This window comes from Epinephelus lanceolatus, chromosome 22 (assembly GCF_041903045.1).
Source record: "Epinephelus lanceolatus isolate andai-2023 chromosome 22, ASM4190304v1, whole genome shotgun sequence".
Lineage (NCBI taxonomy): Eukaryota > Metazoa > Chordata > Actinopteri > Perciformes > Serranidae > Epinephelus > Epinephelus lanceolatus.
In genome coordinates this window covers 25,285,343-25,304,757 of record NC_135755.1, presented here as the reverse complement: position 1 = coordinate 25,304,757, position 19,415 = coordinate 25,285,343, and the positions used below count along the sequence as shown (strand labels likewise).

General features: G+C 42.1%; 1 protein-coding gene across 8 annotated transcripts in view; it reads left to right on the top strand.

Moving 5' to 3' along the window:
• The window catches only part of slc24a2a (solute carrier family 24 member 2a), a 60,409-nt gene that overhangs the window by 23,233 nt on the left and 17,761 nt on the right, over positions 1–19,415 (top strand). For 2 of the 8 annotated variants that reach the window (XM_078164213.1, XM_078164214.1), the window contains exons 3-7: positions 2,952–2,998; positions 3,938–4,046; positions 7,726–7,740; positions 14,733–14,783; positions 18,769–18,867. In XM_078164213.1, coding sequence (XP_078020339.1) covers positions 2,952–2,998; positions 3,938–4,046; positions 7,726–7,740; positions 14,733–14,783; positions 18,769–18,867 — 321 coding nt within the window. The remainder of the gene's footprint in view (positions 1–2,951; positions 2,999–3,937; positions 4,047–7,725; positions 7,741–14,732; positions 14,784–18,768; positions 18,868–19,415) is intronic. The other 6 variants (XM_033609656.2, XM_078164215.1, XM_033609657.2 and 3 more) reach the window with 6 other exon arrangements.

Below are 19,415 nucleotides of genomic sequence, written 5' to 3'. Positions count from 1 at the left end.
TGCGGCTGCAGAGGGACATTTATCTCCCTCAGCTGATCCTCTTCCAAGAATGATCCTGATGTGACATTACGTAAGAACTGGAAGGCAGAGCCGCCGGTATTAGAGAACACACAAACTCCAGAGAACATACTAATCTCCCTATGTGATTATTAGTCATAATATTTAACGCTGGCTTAATGAATGACCCACGTCGTAATCTCTATCTGGCACATTCACCTGTTCTCTCCTAGCCCTCCTGACTTTGCCTCTGAGGAGGGTGATAGGGAGTTAAATAGAATAATTATACCTCGAGTGTGCAGGGAATTACCCTGAAGATATGAAATGGGGGAAAAAATGAGGTTATAGTTGAATAGCTCTGTGGAAAATCTCAGGATTAGCTCATCTTCTGCTTTGGCAAATGTTTAATTTCAGATCCCTCGTTTCTGTAATTTTTTTGTAGCTATACAGAGGCAAACCTAATGTATGGTAAATTATGGGCTGTTAAACAGAAACAGTGGGACACATCGGGTACTGACATTCACAGTGACTGCAGTGGTGGACTTTTGCAAAATGAGACCCATTAAAAGTTCTTTCAAGTCCAGGTGATTTTATATGATTTAGTGAGTTCATAATTTTGGCAAATAAACAAAAGATAAACAATTAAATTTTCTTTTTGAAATCTGTTGGGATGAATGCTAACACCCGTGTAAGCTTTCACCTCATGAACCGGAGTTGACACCACACTCCTCCTCCCTGCGCTGAGATCAAGAGATTTGATATTCAGTGCAGTGTGGCGTCATTTAGCATGCAAATGAATGACTGGGTTGACAAGCCCCAAGGCCGTGTCTCAAAATGTGTACGTTTGCCCTGAATTTTTAAACACTCACAAGATCAAACTGGATAATTTCTGCATTTCGTTTGGCATTGTGCACTTTATCAACACACACACGCACACACACACACACACACACACACACACACACACAGTGCCTCCACACTTCACATTTAAACATTTTTGTCTGAACGCCGTGTAGGCTGTGAAACAAAGCCTTGATATGCTGAGATCTGAACAAAAGCTTTGTGTTTGTTCCTAGAAACAGAGGCCTTAAGCGACACACGCACATTTTTGGAGATGAAGAGAGCGCAGTTCAGTCAGTTGGTGAGAGGCTTTTGTTTCAAAAATAGATGTTACAGTACTGCACATGCCAGATAGGCCCGCTGAGAGTGATGGCAGAGAATTGAGTGACTGTTAAAAGTCTTTGGTTCGATCTGGCACGTGCCCACTCTCAGAGGCAAAGTTATCACATTAAAACTGGCAGGACTGAACCTGCAGGACAAAGTTTTAAGAGTTTCTAGACCACTAGGGTCACAGTTAGTTAACTTAAAGTCATGTTTTTTCTATTAAAGTAAAACATAATGTGTTGATGAGTGAGCTTTAGAGGTGCTTGTAGATGGATTTGGTGGCTTTGAATAGAGCCAGGCTTGCTGTTCTGTTTCTAGGGTTGTCCCCAACTAAGAATTTACATCATCGGATATGACTAGTCAGGTCTTGCCTATTGACGACTGATCATCAACATGTGTTTGTTAGGGGTTATTTGCTCACTGATCCATATTCTCATTTGTAACATTGGTTTCTATTTTTCCACGCCAGACAAAAGAACTGAAACACTCAATGAAACAATTTATCATCTTGACTTGGCACAAGGACTTGTTTTACAGTGGGATATGTTCCATTCAGCTCTGCTGTTTGTAGTGGTGTGTTTTACGTGTGGTACTGTTCATTCTGAAACAGAGCAGAGGAGATTAATAGACCAACAGACAGACTTTCTTTTAATGTCCAGACACACCAAACTGACATCAAAGAACTTGCGGCGACGAAAGCCAACTGTTGCTTCACCTTGTAACGCCTGTGGCTGCATTTGTCATTCAAAAAGGGAAACAGGAAGACGGACAGGACAGATTTAAGATGCTAGTTAGCCAGTTAGCACATAAGCAATGTAACAATTACAGTTTCTGGCGAAGACCTCAAGGGCTAAAAAATTACCTCTTACCTTACATGACAAGTTTGTTTCAATCTCATGCTCTCTTGACTTTAGTCACACCACACAAACTGAGGTGACAGACGCTCACTGAAGGCCCGACATTGACCAATGGCTGACCGTTGGCTCGGTGTGTCAAGGCCTTTAAAGAGTCAGAAAGAGAAACATATTTAGTGCACTGCTTGTGCTGCGTTCTTGTGTGAGTGCTCAGATTTATGAATGTATTCCAAAAAAGGCTAAGACCAAGCAAATCTATGTTAAATCAGACATTTAGTACCCCCATGTAGCCCGCATGGAAGAATCCTTTGTTTCATGACCCACCTTTCCCAATGGGGTGATTCAATTCGGAGATTGGCGTTGAAATCAGGCTCCTTAGATCGAATCATCCAGTAGCCCTATTCGAGGTTCCCCCTGCTAGATTACAATCTCTGTGCTAAGCTAAGCTAACCAGCTTCATATTTACCATAAAAAAGACATCATGGAGGTAATTTATTGGCTGACTATATTTTTTCTGCGGCTCTAGTGAAAACAGTAGCTTCCTTTAAACCCTTTTCATCATTACTTCACTCTACTTTTACAGAGTGAGTAGCAAGATACGTCAGAAGTTCTGATAGTTCTTCAGTTGACATCCTTCACTCAGACGAGTGAAATTGAAGTGATATTTTTGACTGAATTCCAAGAATATTCAAGCAGACAATCCAGTCTTGCACAGCTTGTGAGTGACACAGTAGGCATGCACAGCAGCGGGGAGGAATCTGTCCCTCAAGTCTTGTCCACTGACATCACAGTCAGTCATCACCACCCCTGTAATGTCTCTTTCGTCTTTCTCGTCCTGTCTGTGTGGTTGCGTGCGGCATGCTTCACATCAATGTCCTGTTTTCTCTTTCTCTCCCTCCCCCTCCCCCCTTTTACTTCTTCTTCTCTCTGTGTTGGATGAGAAGGCAAGTCCTGGGGCGCCGGAGGATGACGGCAAGTTGTCGGTAGGTCCTGTCTGATTGACACTCTTCCCGTCTGCTTCTGTGTTTGTCCCTGTTTCTGTGTAGACGTAGCAGTGTAACTTGTGTTTCTCCCACCATACTGTGAACAAGACATGTACACTGTTATCTGTAACCTTCAGCCTCCCTGTGTGCAGAGAGTAGCGCCGTCTGCTTTCTGAAGCCCTTTTTTTCCAACAGTTACAGTTTGTACACAGCATGCAAAAGACAACAGAGGAAGGAGCATGTGTTTGGAAAATGGCAGACTCTTCGAATGCTTTTATACTTCCAAAAAGCACAACAGAGTGTTGTGTTTTCATCCGGATTGCAAAGGAAGCAGATAAAAGAGAGCAGCAGAAGGAGAATCTTCAGGGTTACACCGAGAAGCCAGTCTACGTGTCTCCCTCGCCTTCCCGCTCACACCCATATGGGCCTGTGAATTAGTACCTGACACCTCCTGTGCCTACGCGTCACCTGTGGGCAGCCAAAGGTGGACGCATTCCAAACAGCTGCCGCCAGCCATCGGTGCCTAATTTCCCACAGTTCTCGGGTTCAGCTGCAACTGCTGGAGTGACCTTGGCGGGGGTTGTTTTGGGAGACAGAACTCACATGCCACTTAAACTGTGAATGTCCGTCTCAACCCATAGGGCTTATATTTTTTAAGAAGCTGAGGCATTTTATGGGTTGCAGGTTCCGCTTAGGGGTTTTATGCAAAAGAGGATTAGGGAATCATATTCCAAACAGCTTGGATTAGAAATGGCTCCAGTAAAGTGCTTACAATTGATAGAATGATGTTAATATCAGCATATGTGCTTAATGACAGAAATAAGAACTAGTTGTTGGACTGAAGTAAAATATTTTTTGCTACTAGGAACCGTCATAGGTAAAAAATTCCCATTCCAGGCAGGAGGATCTTTGATTGACACCTTGTTTGTCCTCTCACAGGCCAGGCCTCGGCTTCAGAGGGGGGGTAGCTCCGCCTCCCTGCACAACAGCTTGATGAGGAACAGCATTTTCCAGCTGATGATTCACACGTTGGACCCTTTAAGTGAAGGTAAGACAGTCAGACGAACTACACACAGAGCTCTCCGGTGATCAGTTTCTCATATCATGCAGGATGTATAGCACAGATGTTCTTTTTCCTCTCTGTAATTGTCTATTTTCAGGTTGATCTTCTCTCGCACTTGTCATCATTCTTGTCTGTTTCTCTTAAAATGACCTAAATTCTGTTTCCAGATGGACGGAAATGTACAGAAACCAAAAATTCAAGATCTTTACTGGCAGAAAAGTGTTATGAGCACATAAAAGATGCTCACGACCTGAACTTGAGCTCTCATTCTTGGCTGCAAGTAACAGCGCCGAGCATCCATATGGTGTTTTTGGCAAAGTTTTTTAATTCAGTCCACAGTCAAAGTGAGAAATATTGGCTTTCATCCATACACAAGTACCCCATGTTACAGTCCCCTTCAAATACAGTGTCATCATTAACATTTAGAATGTACTTCTACTGTAGCCCCAATATGCCCAGGCTGAATTGATCCCTTTTTAAAAATAGTCTGCACAAGACATGGCGAGCTTGATGCTGTGTCAGAGCCCAGCTGAGGTGGAAGATCATTTTCCTTTAATCCAAGATCAAGGCCTATTAGCTTAGCTAAAGGAAATGTAAAACGGCAGTGTCAGTGCTCGACGCAGTGGATGAATATGTTAATACGCTGGGGGAGGTGCGGTGTCATCCCATTCTCAACGCACCACGAGGAGACGAAGGCAAAGGAAAAAGATCACATTAACGGGAGCAAACATGCAACACGGGTTTGAAGAATTTAGTCATTATAGTGTCTTCTTTTTTTAGCTTTAGCGAAAGGTCTTTGAATTAGAAGCAGTATCTCATGATGTGATGAGTCCTAATCCTTAAAAAATGAATATTAATGTTGAATGCTAATGCCTGTTTACTGTATGATGTGAGTGTTATTCCCAGTTCCCTTTAGTTTTCATAGAAATATATCTACAGTGTATGTAGTTTGATTAAAAGCATCAGCGTCAGTGTTGTCACAGGAAAAAGAATACCACATAGAACAAGGCCAAAGAGCCATTTGTAAGCATAAAGCAATGATCAGACTAAATACATTAGCAGACGTCTGCTCTGTAGTGAGGAGGCATTTCAGCTTTCTCCGTAAATGACTTTACATTCCTTGAAAGCCAAGCCCAGAATGATTCAGCTCAGGAAAGATTAATAAGCTGTGCCGAGACGGGCCTTAAAGTGCCCATTAACATGCATCAACTCGTTGTTGTACACTGAATCCAAGGCGTCCTGTTTCTGAGTGTATTCATCTTTCCATCTCAGTGATTAAAATGTAAATCACAGCCTGCTGAGGGAATGGAAGTCTGTATGGCCAATTTTATATGTTCAAGAGTGGGTCATTTATCATGTGGTCTTTTAAGGTGCATCTAACATGCACGGATGATACTAGACTGAAATATTTACTGCTTGTTTGGTATGAAGATTAATAGACTGGATTGTACATGAATGTTTGTGTTTGTGTCTAAATCACTAAAAAGCATCTAAAAGCGATCTCAAAATTAATTTACTTTGTGTTTATGAATATGTTGTTTCTTTAAAGTGTATTTTAAAATGCTCTAAAGTCACACTGTGCTTCAGAATGAACGCAGCAGAAATGTGAGGATGTTACACCAGATTTGACTGATGAGTCTTTTGGCAAATTACCGACTGGAAATGAATGCACTGAAACAACAACTACAGTGTGACATGACACGAGGTTTGAATAAATTACTGAAGAGAACAAAAGCAACACTTTGGGCTTCGGTATAATCTGAATGTGTAATTTTCCACATAGCATGTTGGACGTTTTCACACATTACAATGATTACAATGATATTAGCCTCGAGTGCATTATAAAATACGCTCATCACATGCCTCCTTCATTTGATACCTTAAGTCACGTCATTGATCCATAACCGTAATAAAGGTCGGGATTAGTGACCGTGCTCTATGCACATTTACTGATATCATTAATGCAAAGGAGCATTTTGTTGGTGAGCTAGCAGCGTGAAGAGAGACGAACAGGTGCATCCATCAAAGGCGGAGGCTGTGCTGTTTGTCCTTGCGTGCTCTTAGTGCTTTAAGTGAAGCTCATCGGGGCCAGGGGGGGCTGGCAGGACTCGGTCCATACATTTTTTATAGACATCTCTCAAAATAAAGTCGCCTGCGCTTCCGAGCCGAAGGAAAGTCTGAGGTTGTTTTGCCAGTGCTGGGAACTGGTTAAGTTAAGAGTGGGGGTAGTTTGAGGGGTGTGTGTGTGCGTGAGTGTGTGTTTGTGTGTGTATGTTTGTGTCTATAGGGTTTTTCCTGGTTAAAATCCTCTTCACTCCTTTATTGCTCCTTTCCTCCTACAGTTTTTGATCTGTATTGTGGCCAACCAAATAAATTTAATTGAGAGTATTATCCTGCTACATCGTCTTTTTACCGTCACAGCTGGCAGTAATACATTTAATGCAACACATGGAAGTTTAATATCTGTAAACACGGCCAGATTTTGGTTAGGCAACATAATTTTAAATGTTTAATGCAGGAAAAACCTTGGTTAATGTTTGTGTGTCTGTCATTGTGTCATTGGCCATGCATGTGTATCTCTCTTTAAGAAATAGACATTTTGGGAAACACGCTTATTCGCTGTCTTTCCGAGAGTTAGATAATAAAGTTGATACCACTCTGATATTTACTCTCAGCCAGGTGGTGGTTAGCTTAGCTTAGCATAAAGACTGGAATCAGGGGGGGACAGCTTGCTTTAATTTGGGAAAATGCTCCCCTAAAGGTAGCTCATTAACTCCTAAAACGGTGTGAAGATGGAAGTTGTCTTTATGCTAAACTAAGCTTATTGTGGTTTTACTGGGAGACAGGAGTCTACCACAACTTCCTTTTCATACTTTGTTTTTTGTATGGACTAAACAAGCAAAATATTGTTAATGACTTTAAAAGTGGTAGTGGATTTTCTTCCCTGTGGACAGAACCAGGCAAGCTGTTTGCCCCTGCATCCAATCTTTGTGCTAAGCTAAGCTAAGCTCTCCCCGGCCCCGCCCCCATTTTTATTGTACACACTATAGACTGTTTAATAAAATAAACGACATGACAGTTCCCCAAAAGTTAAGCCAAAACATCTTGGTCGCCCCCTGTTGGCTGGCTGTATAATAGGTCAGAAACCCCTTCCCCTCCATGTTAGCATGGCCAAACTAAAAAGTAGTTCTTATCACGCTGATGGTTAGTCAAATTTTCTTTTTTCTGATAAGTTTGACATCATGATTGACAACTTTGTGTGCCAATCGAGTGCACGCAATTAACACCGCTGCTCTCGATTGGTCAGATGGTGGAAACTGGCTCCCACTGATGTCACCAGCACAAGATGGCAGCAGCCGTGTCCAGGATATTAGGGCTTCATTTTTGAAAAGTGGGAGGAAGTGGAGACGTGTTGTCCATAGAGTCACTGGGACAGACATGAGAGTGGTATCAGTCTTCTCATCTAACTCTCAGCAATGAAGCAAAAAAGCATATTTCCCAAAGTATCAAATTACTTTAAGCTCCATTTTTTTTCAATATTAACTCTTACCTTGGAATAATACCTATCAATGATTCAATGTGCGCTATCAAACTAAATATCACCTGGATTTATCTTGTCTCTGTTTCTGTCTTCCTATCTCTCTTTCTTTTACTGTCCCCTCAGAATTTGCTGACTCTGGTGAGTTACTACTCTAATTTCCGTATCCTCCTCCCACCCTCAAAAAAAATCTGTTTGTTCTCATTTCAACAGCCTGGACGCAACTCTCTTGCCCAACGTGTCCCCTATGTATACATTTCCCCCAGCGCCGCTGTGCTGTATGTCAATCCTGTACTGTCCATCCCTGCAGATTCTCTCCTTCAAATATCTCATTCTCTTCTGTGGATGTATTCTCCCTGGAAACCCTTTGTGACCATTTCTGCATTGTTTTCCCCATTTCCCCCAATCCTCTCTCTCCTCTTATGAACTTTAGCTCTAACTTTGCATTGTTGCTCTCTGTGAGACAGGCGGAGGCCCAAAAGGTTTTGGTTCCCCCTGTCCGTGTTGTCCTCCAACTCCAACTTGTGGGGGTCTTTTACCCTGTAGACATTTAAACATGCCAGTGGTGAAGGAAGAAGAATGAGATTCATGTCCCGGCTCTCTCAACTTGGCAACATTGTGCTTAGTTTGTGAATTTGTGTGGCAGATGGAGAAAAGTTGTCAGCTGTTTTCGTAGTCCTCTTCACATGCCTTTCGTCAGGATCTGAGTCAACAAGAGTTGGACAGCAATTAATTACAGTGGACTCAAATTTGTTCCCCTCTTTTACAATTAGCTGCTCCCACCAAACTGTTATCGATTTAAGTATTCAGATGCTCCTTAAGAGATACAGTAGATTATTCAGCATCCAAATGAGGTCCAAGAACAACAGCTTTCTTGTTAGCGTCATCGCTAATGTCCGTCAGTTTAATAATAGACCTTTAATCCTGCTTGTTTTTCATCAGAGAGAACATTGTAATAGTCTGGTACAGTTAGTTCCCGGCACAAGTGTCCACATCTCTTCTTTCCATCAGCGTGGAGCTACAAACAATATCACTTAGGAGTGGCATCAAATATTGAACTACAAAGAGAGATGGGGAGGGAGAAGGGCAGAGTGGCTCTCACTCTACCGGCGGAGCCCTCGGCGGATGGCTGAAACAAGCCTCCCAAAACAGCACTCAGAATTCAGGCTGTGTGCATGCCTTTGGCTCAGGCGCCTCAATAAGATTTATCACCCTGAGACGTGAACTCTGGCGGTGGTGAGTCTCTGCATACCCATAGCCCAGGTTGACCTCAGTATGGAAGACGATGGGTGCTTGTATATGACCTCAGACCATACAGCAGTGGTTAGGGATGCGCCAATCAGTATTAGTGAGATTAGGCATTCACCTTGTTGACTGTCATCCATCCATCGGCAAATAAGACTACGTTCACCGGTGGCAGTGGTCGATGTTTTTCCGTTGTGTCACACTCAGGACTAACAGTGTCACGTTTTCCCAGGTATAGTAGAAAACATCTTTGGGACAAACAGAGATTTTCCCAGGATGCCAGGATGATGCAGTAAACTCATTATTGACGCGTAAGGGGACACTCCCTATTGTTTCTCCGATAATGCTGCATTGTGAACAACAAATCCATGTTGAGATTGGCAGGAGGGGAGCTGGTTAACGTTACCTATTAGCAGCGAATGGTCCAAACTACCGGCTAACGGAGGTCACATTGAGTAACAGTATGATGCGTTCAAGCTCTTTTCAGTATTGGGTGAAGGAAAATTAAAGCGTTATCATAATGTGTTCAAATTAGAGCTTAAAAAATCCAGCCCGACCCCACCCGAGCCCGTGCATGTTCTGTCCGAGCCCGGCCCGTCCCTTTAACTATCATTATGAGCCAGAGCCCGGTTTAAACCCGACTTTTTTTTTTTTTTTAAGGATACGAACGTGGACATTGAAGGCTGACTCTTGTCTTTCTTTCCATGGCAAGCCTTCATCATGTGCCTTGTAAGTGTCGAGGTCCCCGTCTTCTTGCTGTCATATACCAGCATTGTGCTGCAATTGGTACACTCGACGAAGCCGACACACGTTGTCACCGTCGACAACTCACATGTGCGCGGCCAGTGGTGCCGTCAAGGTGTGATAAGTCGTTGGTTTCATAGCCTAGGTCTATTATGAGGAGCCTTGCATAAATACAGTTTGTTTGAAGGAGAAAGAAAAGGCTTTTAAAGCAGTTTCTTTTTAAAAAGGTGTGTTTTATATGAAATGTTACATTAAAGGATTAATAAATTTGTGGGATTGCATTAGTGCACATTCAAAGGTAGTGTAATGAAAGGCTGAATGAGTTTTAAAAAAAAAATATATAATGAAGATTTTGTTGTTACCCAGGCACAGAAGGGGGAATAAATAAAGACAAAAACAAAGTAACAGTGGTATCGGTGTATCCATAGTAGTAGTACACGTTTGGACTGCATAGATTTTTAACAATAATCTACTCGACCTAGGATTAATTATTCACCTTGTTGTTTATTTTAAATATCTGACAGCCCCCCCTGTCTACATAAAATTAACTGCTGATAATAAAGTTCAGTACGCCACTATAAATATGGCGGCACAGACCAGTGATCTCATCAGATGCTTTCCTGCAGCTCATTATCTCACCGACTGGAAAGATCGCTCACCATGCATCTTTGTTAATGCTGGGCCAATTTTATTGAGCAGACTCCGTACCAAGGACCTCCACGGGCTGGGCATCGAGAGGACAAGGTCATTTGGGTAAACCATGATACACCCGTGTTGGCAGACAGTACACTTATTGAGTAAACTGGTGAGGCAAATGAGGATGCGGCCAGCTGTTTCATTGGAAGTTTCTGATGGCAGGCACGGAAGGAAATGAGCTCAAGGGCAGCAAATGAGCTTTATGTGTGTATTTAATTTTGCGAGGACATAATTTATACTCTAAAAGGACGAAATGAATTAAGCAAACAAGGAAACAATAAAGGATATCAAAATAACTTTAGGGTCTGATTGTTCTACGCGATGACTTTACATTATTGTCACAGCCATTTAGTGCAAGAGGTGAATCCATTCATCCTGCCCCATACTGCTGCTGCCCCCCCACCAGCAGCCTTTGTGGTGACCCAGCCCCATTGATAACATGGTTCAATAATGCACTCACTGTCACTGACCTCCCAACCAATGTGCAATGGAAATATATTTTCCATTCATACAGATAAAATATTGACGTTGTGCTGTAGCTTTTTAATAATTTCTTTCATGGTTACACTGCTGCTAAAACATTTTAAGCATCTTTAAAATGGAATGAATAATATACTGTATTTGCGCTATAACAAGATTATTATTAATGAAATATTCATAACATAATTTAAGGAGCTGGGAAGTCCCAATAGGGTGGATGAGAGGATTGGTGGATGGGTCCACCAAACACCGGACTTTCATCTGGGAGCCTGGTGTTTGCTTCCCGTATGAATGTTGAGCCGAACCATGGTGTTTTTTTCTAAACCTAACCATGGACGTTTGTTGCACAAGGAGATAAACGTAAATATGAGATGCTTTATTTTGTGTATTTTGAAAACTTGTTCAAAGTATGCATCGAACAAGCAGAAACTGTACATTTCCTGTGAAATTGACTGTAAATTTTGAATTAACAAAATGCTTTAACAACCGTAAACTGATACAGTGCCCCAAAATGTCAACAGTGGATGAACCCAGGGTACCTAGTGTGTCTTATGTAGATGTGAAAATCCACTGACCAAGTGGCGATATGTGACAAGTTGGGAATGAAAACATGCTAGGGTGTGTCGGGTCCTCCACCAGAAAATTTTGAGCTTCAGAAACTTAATTTCCTGCATCTTCGTGAATCAATTTATAGTGTGAATGTCTAATTTTGACAAATTAGAAGTTTTCTGCTACCGTCATGTTTTTATTGAGGAAAACAAAAGCATGTTCTAAATATTGAGGGGGATGTACCCCTGTACCCACCCCAGAATTCTGCACCTACGTTAATAAATATTCTGTATATTTCTTAAGGGAATAGTTTAGCATTTCGAGAAATGGGAAAGGTATCGATCTTCTCATCTACAAAGTAGTGTGTTTCTCAAAAACGATTGTGCAGAGGCACCACACTTTATCCAGTAAATACGGCCTTTAAAAACATGTCCCCTAAATTTTCTTTTGATAGATAATCGTACTACCAGTATGTTATGTAACTGTGACTAGCCGACCAGCACCTATCAACCCATTATCCCTCAACACACACACTCGCACACACACACACACACATACACGTAACACCCCCTCCTGCGCCCTCTGAGCTCACCCTGCGCCGGGTGGGTGAAAGAATCAATGTTAAAAGCCTTTTTGCTCCAGCACAGGCTGTGAATTTCCCTGACACCCCAACCCCCAGCAGACAGAGCGGGCACACACACACACACACACTTCTAGCACACAGCTCACCAGAGGTTTAGAGGTCACACCGCAAGGACAAGAGGGCCCCTGGTAAACAACAACAAGCCTCCCTCTCTGTCTCTCTGGCTGCAGAGAGCAAACAGGCGAGCGTGCGGGCCGGGCGGCGATTGTGTCGTGCGTTAATTGCCCTCAGAGGCCGGCCTTACAGTGATGGTGCACTTCAAACCCAAATCGCCTAATCACATGGGATTGAGGCACTTGTCTGGGAGTGCAGCAGATGAGCAAGACACTCTGCAACAGGATGTGTTTTCATCTCATTAGATTGTGTTTTCAGGGCTGCCAAGTCTCGCATTTGGCATGTGATTCACACCATAATCACTCACATGTGAGTGGAGTGATCGCCCACTGTTGGGCAGAGTTGTATATTAGTGTGAGTGCATGTGGGTGTGGGCATACTGTACTTTACACCTACTACATGCACAAAACTTGTATGAAACTAGAAATCTGTGCCTGTGAAGAGAGTTGATGGGCCAGTTTACCCAAATAACAAAACATATTTAATTGTCTTAACCTTTTTATAACCAGGAAGTCTTTCTTTTTCCAAGAAAGGTCTGCACAGTGTATTAGAACAGGCATTTCTCAGCAGTTGCGGGAGGCTCTACAGAGGCACATGTCTGCATTATTTGGCTGCAAGGTGGTTAATGAGGTCATTATATGACGGCTTCTGAGCGAGTTCTGCATCGATGCTGATGACAGGAAGACCACCAGATGTTCCTGTCTTATTGTTGTGCGCAGGTATGTTTTAATGAGCTTAAGTTTCAAAAAAAATGTGCTCAGCAGAGACAATTGACGATATTAATAACTTCAATATTAACCTATACGCATGAGTGTAGCGCTTGGTGATCTCACGCTGCGGTTGCATCGTGTTCACTGAAACCATCGGCAGTGCAACTCATACCGTGTTGCGTCTGAGAGGGCCCTAATTGGAGGAGTTAATGCAGTATGTATAATCAGGATTGATGACGATCATGCCGGGCTGTTTTGGTGTGCCCTACGCACAGCCCCTGCTGCACGTGCCCTGAGTTATTCCTGGAAAATACAGTTTGCCAAGTTCGGATCAGCCTCTTGGTACTCCATCACCATGACGATCTGGTCTAATAGAGGCTTGAAATAGGAGAAAGTAGGTAGACCGGATGTTTCCAAGAGTGGCTTAGCACCAAAGATGCATAATGATGACGAGACTGGAGATGGCGTCTGTTCAGTCCATTGAAACTGGTCGCCTGGCGCATATGCCAAGAAAAGTTTCTAGCTTTTGGGTATACTTCAAGGAGGTGCCATATCCAATCATATCAATGGTGTACAACACAAGGGTTAGGGTTAGGGTTCCATGGATCAAAAATTGAGAATATTAAGATTCATAATTGGCTTTGTTTGCCGTTCAAGGTGTCCTGTCTGCTGTTTTACAGACATCTCTTTAACAGTCGTGGTCTATGGGGAAAATGTTTTTTGGGTCCTAGAGGATTCATTGGCTACAATACCGCGAGTGGCCACTGGGAAGAATCGTAAGTGAGGCTGAGCTGCTTTCCTGGAGGCCTGCTTAGCATATATAATTTGTAGTGCTGACCTCATGAGTCAACTTTCAAAATAAATATTAAGCAACCACCGAAGATAAGTGAGAATATTGTATCATGTTTCTAATGGTATCAAGCCATGCAGATAGCTTTGGATTTGGTCCAAGCAGTGAGTCGCCATTGCGCACACAGAACATACCATCAACCATTTTTATAGGGACTTTTCCTGTACCGATGTTCTGTATCTAGCTGTGTATTTCTTCACAGCTAGATTGAGCCAAATGAAAGAAATATATGTTGTTATTTGGATGAAAAGTGGATTTTATTCTTGAGAAAATACTGTAGGTTTATTTTGCCATAGACATCAGTGCATCACAACAGTATTTTAAATCATATTTGTAGCAGCTCTACTAGTATCTGGAGGAGAAAACTGGACAGAACACTGCTGAAAAATGAAATCCTTAGGCGACTTTCCAAGCCAAAGTGCAGTGAGGGGGAGGTCGAGTCTGGTGGTCAGGTGTCTTCTGTCCTGCTGCTTCACGTTCAGCTGTTGCTGCAGGTTTGAATTCCCGGCTAATTCATCATGCAGATGTGCTGACCGTCTATTTACTGTGGCAAGAAGAACTGCTACAGTAAGGGAATCAAATTAATTGTTCAGGTTTCATTGTGGAAATAAAATGCCGAATCATCAAGCCTTTGAATAAGCTTGCGTGCAGAGGAGAGGAGGACTCATCTTTTTGTTGCATGTTGACCCAGTAAATTCTCTTTCTGACTTTCCCGTTCTGTTTGTTTTTTAATATATCATTGTATGAACCTCTTATTTTTTTTCTAGTATACCGACAGCCCCTCCCCCCTCCCCCTGTTCTCGCAAGTCTTCTCTAATAGCCGTCTAACCTGTGCCATTGGCAGGCTCTTTATCAGACTGGGTTACTGTAATAATATAATGTATTTTATTTGTAATTCAAGCCTTGCCGCTCTGTTTTGCACTTATGCAGCGATGACTCTGAGAGACTTTGTCTTTCTGTATGTCACTCCTTGTGCCCGTGTGAGTGTCTGTACAGTATGTGATGTAGAACCAGCGGACCTGTGTTGTTCTGTCATGTTCAATCTTTTCCTTTTCTCTGTGTGTTCGTTGCCTTACCCTTGTCTTTTGCTGTGATGTTGTAGAGCTTGGGACTTATGGGAAACTAAAATATTATCACTCAATGACTGAGGAAGGTAAGCCTGAAAGTTTTCACTTGATTCTTTGAGTCAGCTTCTGTCATCCCTCTTGGTTTTTCTCCATTTCAATCATATATCAGCGCTTCCAACCCCATTTTTTTTGTTTGTTTATTCGTTTGCTTGCGACATACATTTTGTACAATTTTGGTTTTTACGTTTGACAACCTCTCTGAGATTTCACTGACATAAGTGCAAATCATGGTAGCCATGCCATTTTTAAAAATTTACTTTTTATTCTCTTTTTATTATTCTACTTTTTATTTTGGCTTTTTTTCTGTATTTCTGCCCAAAGAATATGTACATATTGTGTGTTACTGTGTGTAGTGCTTCTATGGATTTTTATTCTATTCATTAACAAGATATATGAAAGAAACTGAGAAAATTGCAGTCATGTGTTGGTTGTGTTTGATTCTGTGAGAAAGCCACTGCTTCTTCTTTGGATTCTTAGTCAGAATTGAGAACATTTTAAGACAGGTAAAACCACACACAAATGCACAGCATACCATCCCCTGCGAACACAAAGCACAAGGTTTTCTTTTTTCTTTATCTTCTTTTTTTTTTTTCCTTCGGCCCTGTTACCCATCTGCATCACTGAGAAATACATCATCCATGCCTCAGCGCTCACTTGGAGGTTCCACTTGCACCAGCAGCGGGTGCACACATGTAAGACGTACGTTGCTGAATTTGGCAAACTGGAGTGACTCATCCACCCAGTGGTTGCATAACAGGCAGAGCTGACAGGGAAAATGACGACGGTTAGGGAAGGGCTGGACTTGGTTATTCTTAAAGACTCTGCAATAGCTTCATTGTGCAAATTGGATCTGTCATGTTTCTTTTATGTTTGCCCTCAGAGCTTAAAGCATTGTGAAATTTCAAATCATACCCAGGCAAAACATAGTAACATATTTTTGTCATTAGTTTAATAATAAAGATGCAATAGCAATGTATCATGTCTGTGGAAAGAGGTTTTTACATTTGGAGCAACTAGAATACAATATAAAGCAAAAGATAGTGAATAAGATGCAGCTAGCTTTTGCTAAAGCTACAAGTAAATTAACTTGATTTTTCCTAGCTGTTGTCTGTAAATGAAAAATATCCATTGTGATGAACTCTGTTAGTTACTCTTAGTTATTCCACATAACTACCTAAATGAGGCAGTAGCTAGATCCAGGCATGATGGAGAAAAATATTCCAGCTAAACTCCTGCTAAAGCTAACTAGCTTAGCAGATCTCAGCATCTGACTAGTGGTATTCACGCAATCTGAAAATACATATTGAAATACATATCTAAATGCATAAATTATCAGTTTATTCTTTAGCTGATGTTAGTGTAAGTATCAAAGATATACTTTGCCAACTTTCAACCAGGTCTGTGTCATCAAGGTGGGGTACAGATAAATGGTGTTAAGGTGCCATCTGTGCCACCAGCACCCAGAGCTCCCCGCCCATCCACCAGCTAAAAATCTCTTCGAAGTCTTTTGATCTTTTCTTGTGGTACACTGCTTTGTACGCACATACAGTATGGCAATGGAAGAGGTGAATGCTGAGAAATTGAGGAGTGCCTATGATTTCCATGTTCCACATTATATCATAAGTGTGTCATGCAGTGTGGAACTCGCACCGGTCTGGGCCTGGTCTTGACTTTGTCTTAACACTTTAAAATCTTGGTCTTGTCTCAGTTTCGATACACCCTAACCTTTGTCATGACTTGGTCTCGGTTTAGGTGGTCTTGTGTACAACACTTAATGGCACGAAACGTTTCACTGATGATCCAAAATGACACATTAAACATCACGCAACAAGGGCAGGGAGTTCCCGGAGCTGCCGACATGGGGGGCGCCTTAACACTGTTCATTTGCACACACTCCCCACACCTCAGTGATGCAGACCTTGCTATAAATCAGTGAAGTGTCCCTTTAATAGTAGACAGACAAAAAGACGTGTCTTTTATTCCTGTAAGCTTCAGACTGTAAATAATCAAAATGAAGTTTATTTTATTTATTAAAAAAGAAAAAATAAATGGTTCAAATGGACAAGGAAGCTGAGATTCATGGAGTTTTGCATTTACCCAAAAGCAGAGTGCAGTATCTGTATTTAGATACTATGGGTTTTATGCCAATTATTTTGTCATTCAAATAAAAAGCATTTCAATTTTCTTATCTGTTATGCAGTTTGCAGGTCAGCCTTACAACTCTGAATCCTCTCCGCTTCTCTGCTTCTATGGTAACTGTTCTCTGCCTGTATAGGTCTCTGAGGAAATATTTGTGGAACTAGTGCTGAATCCCATGTGTTTTTCTTCAACATTCCTTTCCCATCAAATTATTAATGGCAACAATTTCCTTTTGAAATTCTTCAAAATGCCCAACCCTGCTGCTTGTATAATCAAGCAGAGACAATGATCTACCACCCACATTTGTGCAAACAAACACACACGAATGCAAACTGCCAAACACAACCCACTGACAGTGTCAGCCTAAGGTGAGTGATATCAAGGCAGTGGAATGTGTGATGCCGTCTCGTGAAAATGTCCAGTACATGTGTGTTTGTGCGCATGTGTGTGTGTCTGAACGTGAGAGAGAGAGAGGCGGGGAGGGGCTGTGCGTTGCTAACGATGAAAAGGCAGAGTGAGAGAGGGAAGGTGTTTGAAAAAGACAGATGAGTGAGAAAAATGGGAGCGATGGAGAAATGCAGAGTGAGATAGAGGGGACGGGAGGAAGGCCGGCGGTGACTTAGGGTGGTTAATGATTTTGCCAGAAGGTCACAGACAGTGTTGACATGGTTGGGTGGAATACGTATCGACGCGTCACTGTGTCAAGCACTGACAAATCAGCCATGCCCTCTCAAAATGAAAAAAAAAAAATCTTTCCCATTGATTACAAAAGGCTGATTGGGACATGCATGCAAAAACTGACATGCACAGGAAGTCAGTGAGATTATTTACGGATAGGTTTTCCACCAAAAGCATATGATAGATTAGACAAAATTTATTCTGAATTCATCTCATTTGTATTACATGGGAACATAAAAAAAACTGCACTACAAGAGTTTAGTGCATTTGAGTCATATTTCTCCTGGTGGTGTATTGTTGTCCCTACGTGTGTCATTTGGGGATTTCGGGCCATTGGGATTCCATGGAAAGTTATTGTCCCACGGCCCAGTGGCTGGTCTTCGCCAGTCATTACAACATGAGCAGAATTGCCTTGCACGAGCCTTTATTTGTAATGTCAAGAGGGCACACTGCTTATGCAAGACACAAGGTTTTTCAATTGATGACTGGGTTCAATTAAGTCTACTCACAGCATCATCTTTCCAGTGTTATTCAATCAATAAATGTTATCAGCAAAAAATATCTTTATCACCACCAGTGATTTTTAAGTATTGATTCAATGCTCTCACCAGCAGATGTCTCTTGCATGCTACAGTGTTTCTCTTTGTCTGGGGCGCTGCACACAGCTACTGTACCTAAAACTACTCCAATACAAGTCAAGCTAAAAAAAGAGAAGGCCTATAATAATACAATCTGATGCTTTCTGTTCAAATATTTGAATTCTTTGTCTTAAACCTGCACATTTGTCATGCTGTCCCCAGCGAAACCTTTGGTTGCTTTTCGTTCCCCGCTAGCCTCTGACATCTCTTGTGGGTTTCTGATCTCATATGAGAACTGAAGTGAACAGGAGTGAATCTGACCTCCAGAAGGCAGATATCTTCACAAGAGATTCTCTCCCCGCTGGCTTTGCCTCCACCAAGGACCCAGGACATTGCAGGATCATCAGTATATGATATGCTATGTCATATTGACTCTCAATGCAGTTTTGTGTGAAGCCGCCACCCTGTATGCACTGTGCTTTTGAAATGTGACCCGTCTGGGGTCAAAGGTGACAACGAAGGAGCTCAGACTGGGACGAGGCGGAGAGGCTATGAAGATGCTGCGGAGTGCAGCTCCCTGTTCTGTGTTTTAACCACTGTGGTGATTCTGTTACAGGGAAATTCCGAGAGAAGGCATCCATCCTTCACAAGATCGCTAAAAAGAAATGCCAAGTGGAGGACAGCGAGAAGGCCAATGGAGTGGCAAGCCGTTCAGGTAAAAAGCTCTGTAACGCTCCTTAGATGAGAAGGAAGTAGTTTGGATTTGTATAAATTTGAACCAGCAGCAGGTTAGCATAGCATAGCATAAAAATGAGAAATGGGGAAACAGCTCGCGCGGCTCTGTCCAGAACTAACTAGCAGCTACCTTAAAGGTAATCAGTGTGGTTGTACAAATTCCACTTTTTATGCTAAGCTAAGCTCACGAACAGCTAGCTGTGGCTTCATTTCAACTTTACAAATAAAAGAGTGGTGTCAATCTTTTAATCTCGCTCTAAGCAAAAAAGGAAATACGCATATTCCCTAAAATGTTAAACTTTTCCTTCAAAGGCTCACTTTATACGATTTAGGGGAATTTAGTGGCGTCTGGCCTCCCCCAGTTAAAATTCAGTGTTCATTGTCCGGGAGCCAAATTATCTGCAGAGGTCTCTTCTTTCTGAAAAACAAACGGACTGGTCATTAAAACCTGTAAAAACACTGAATAAAGCAGCGCTGTTTGGTGTGTCATGACAGGCGGCTTGCTTACCACCTGCTAATATGTGCTCA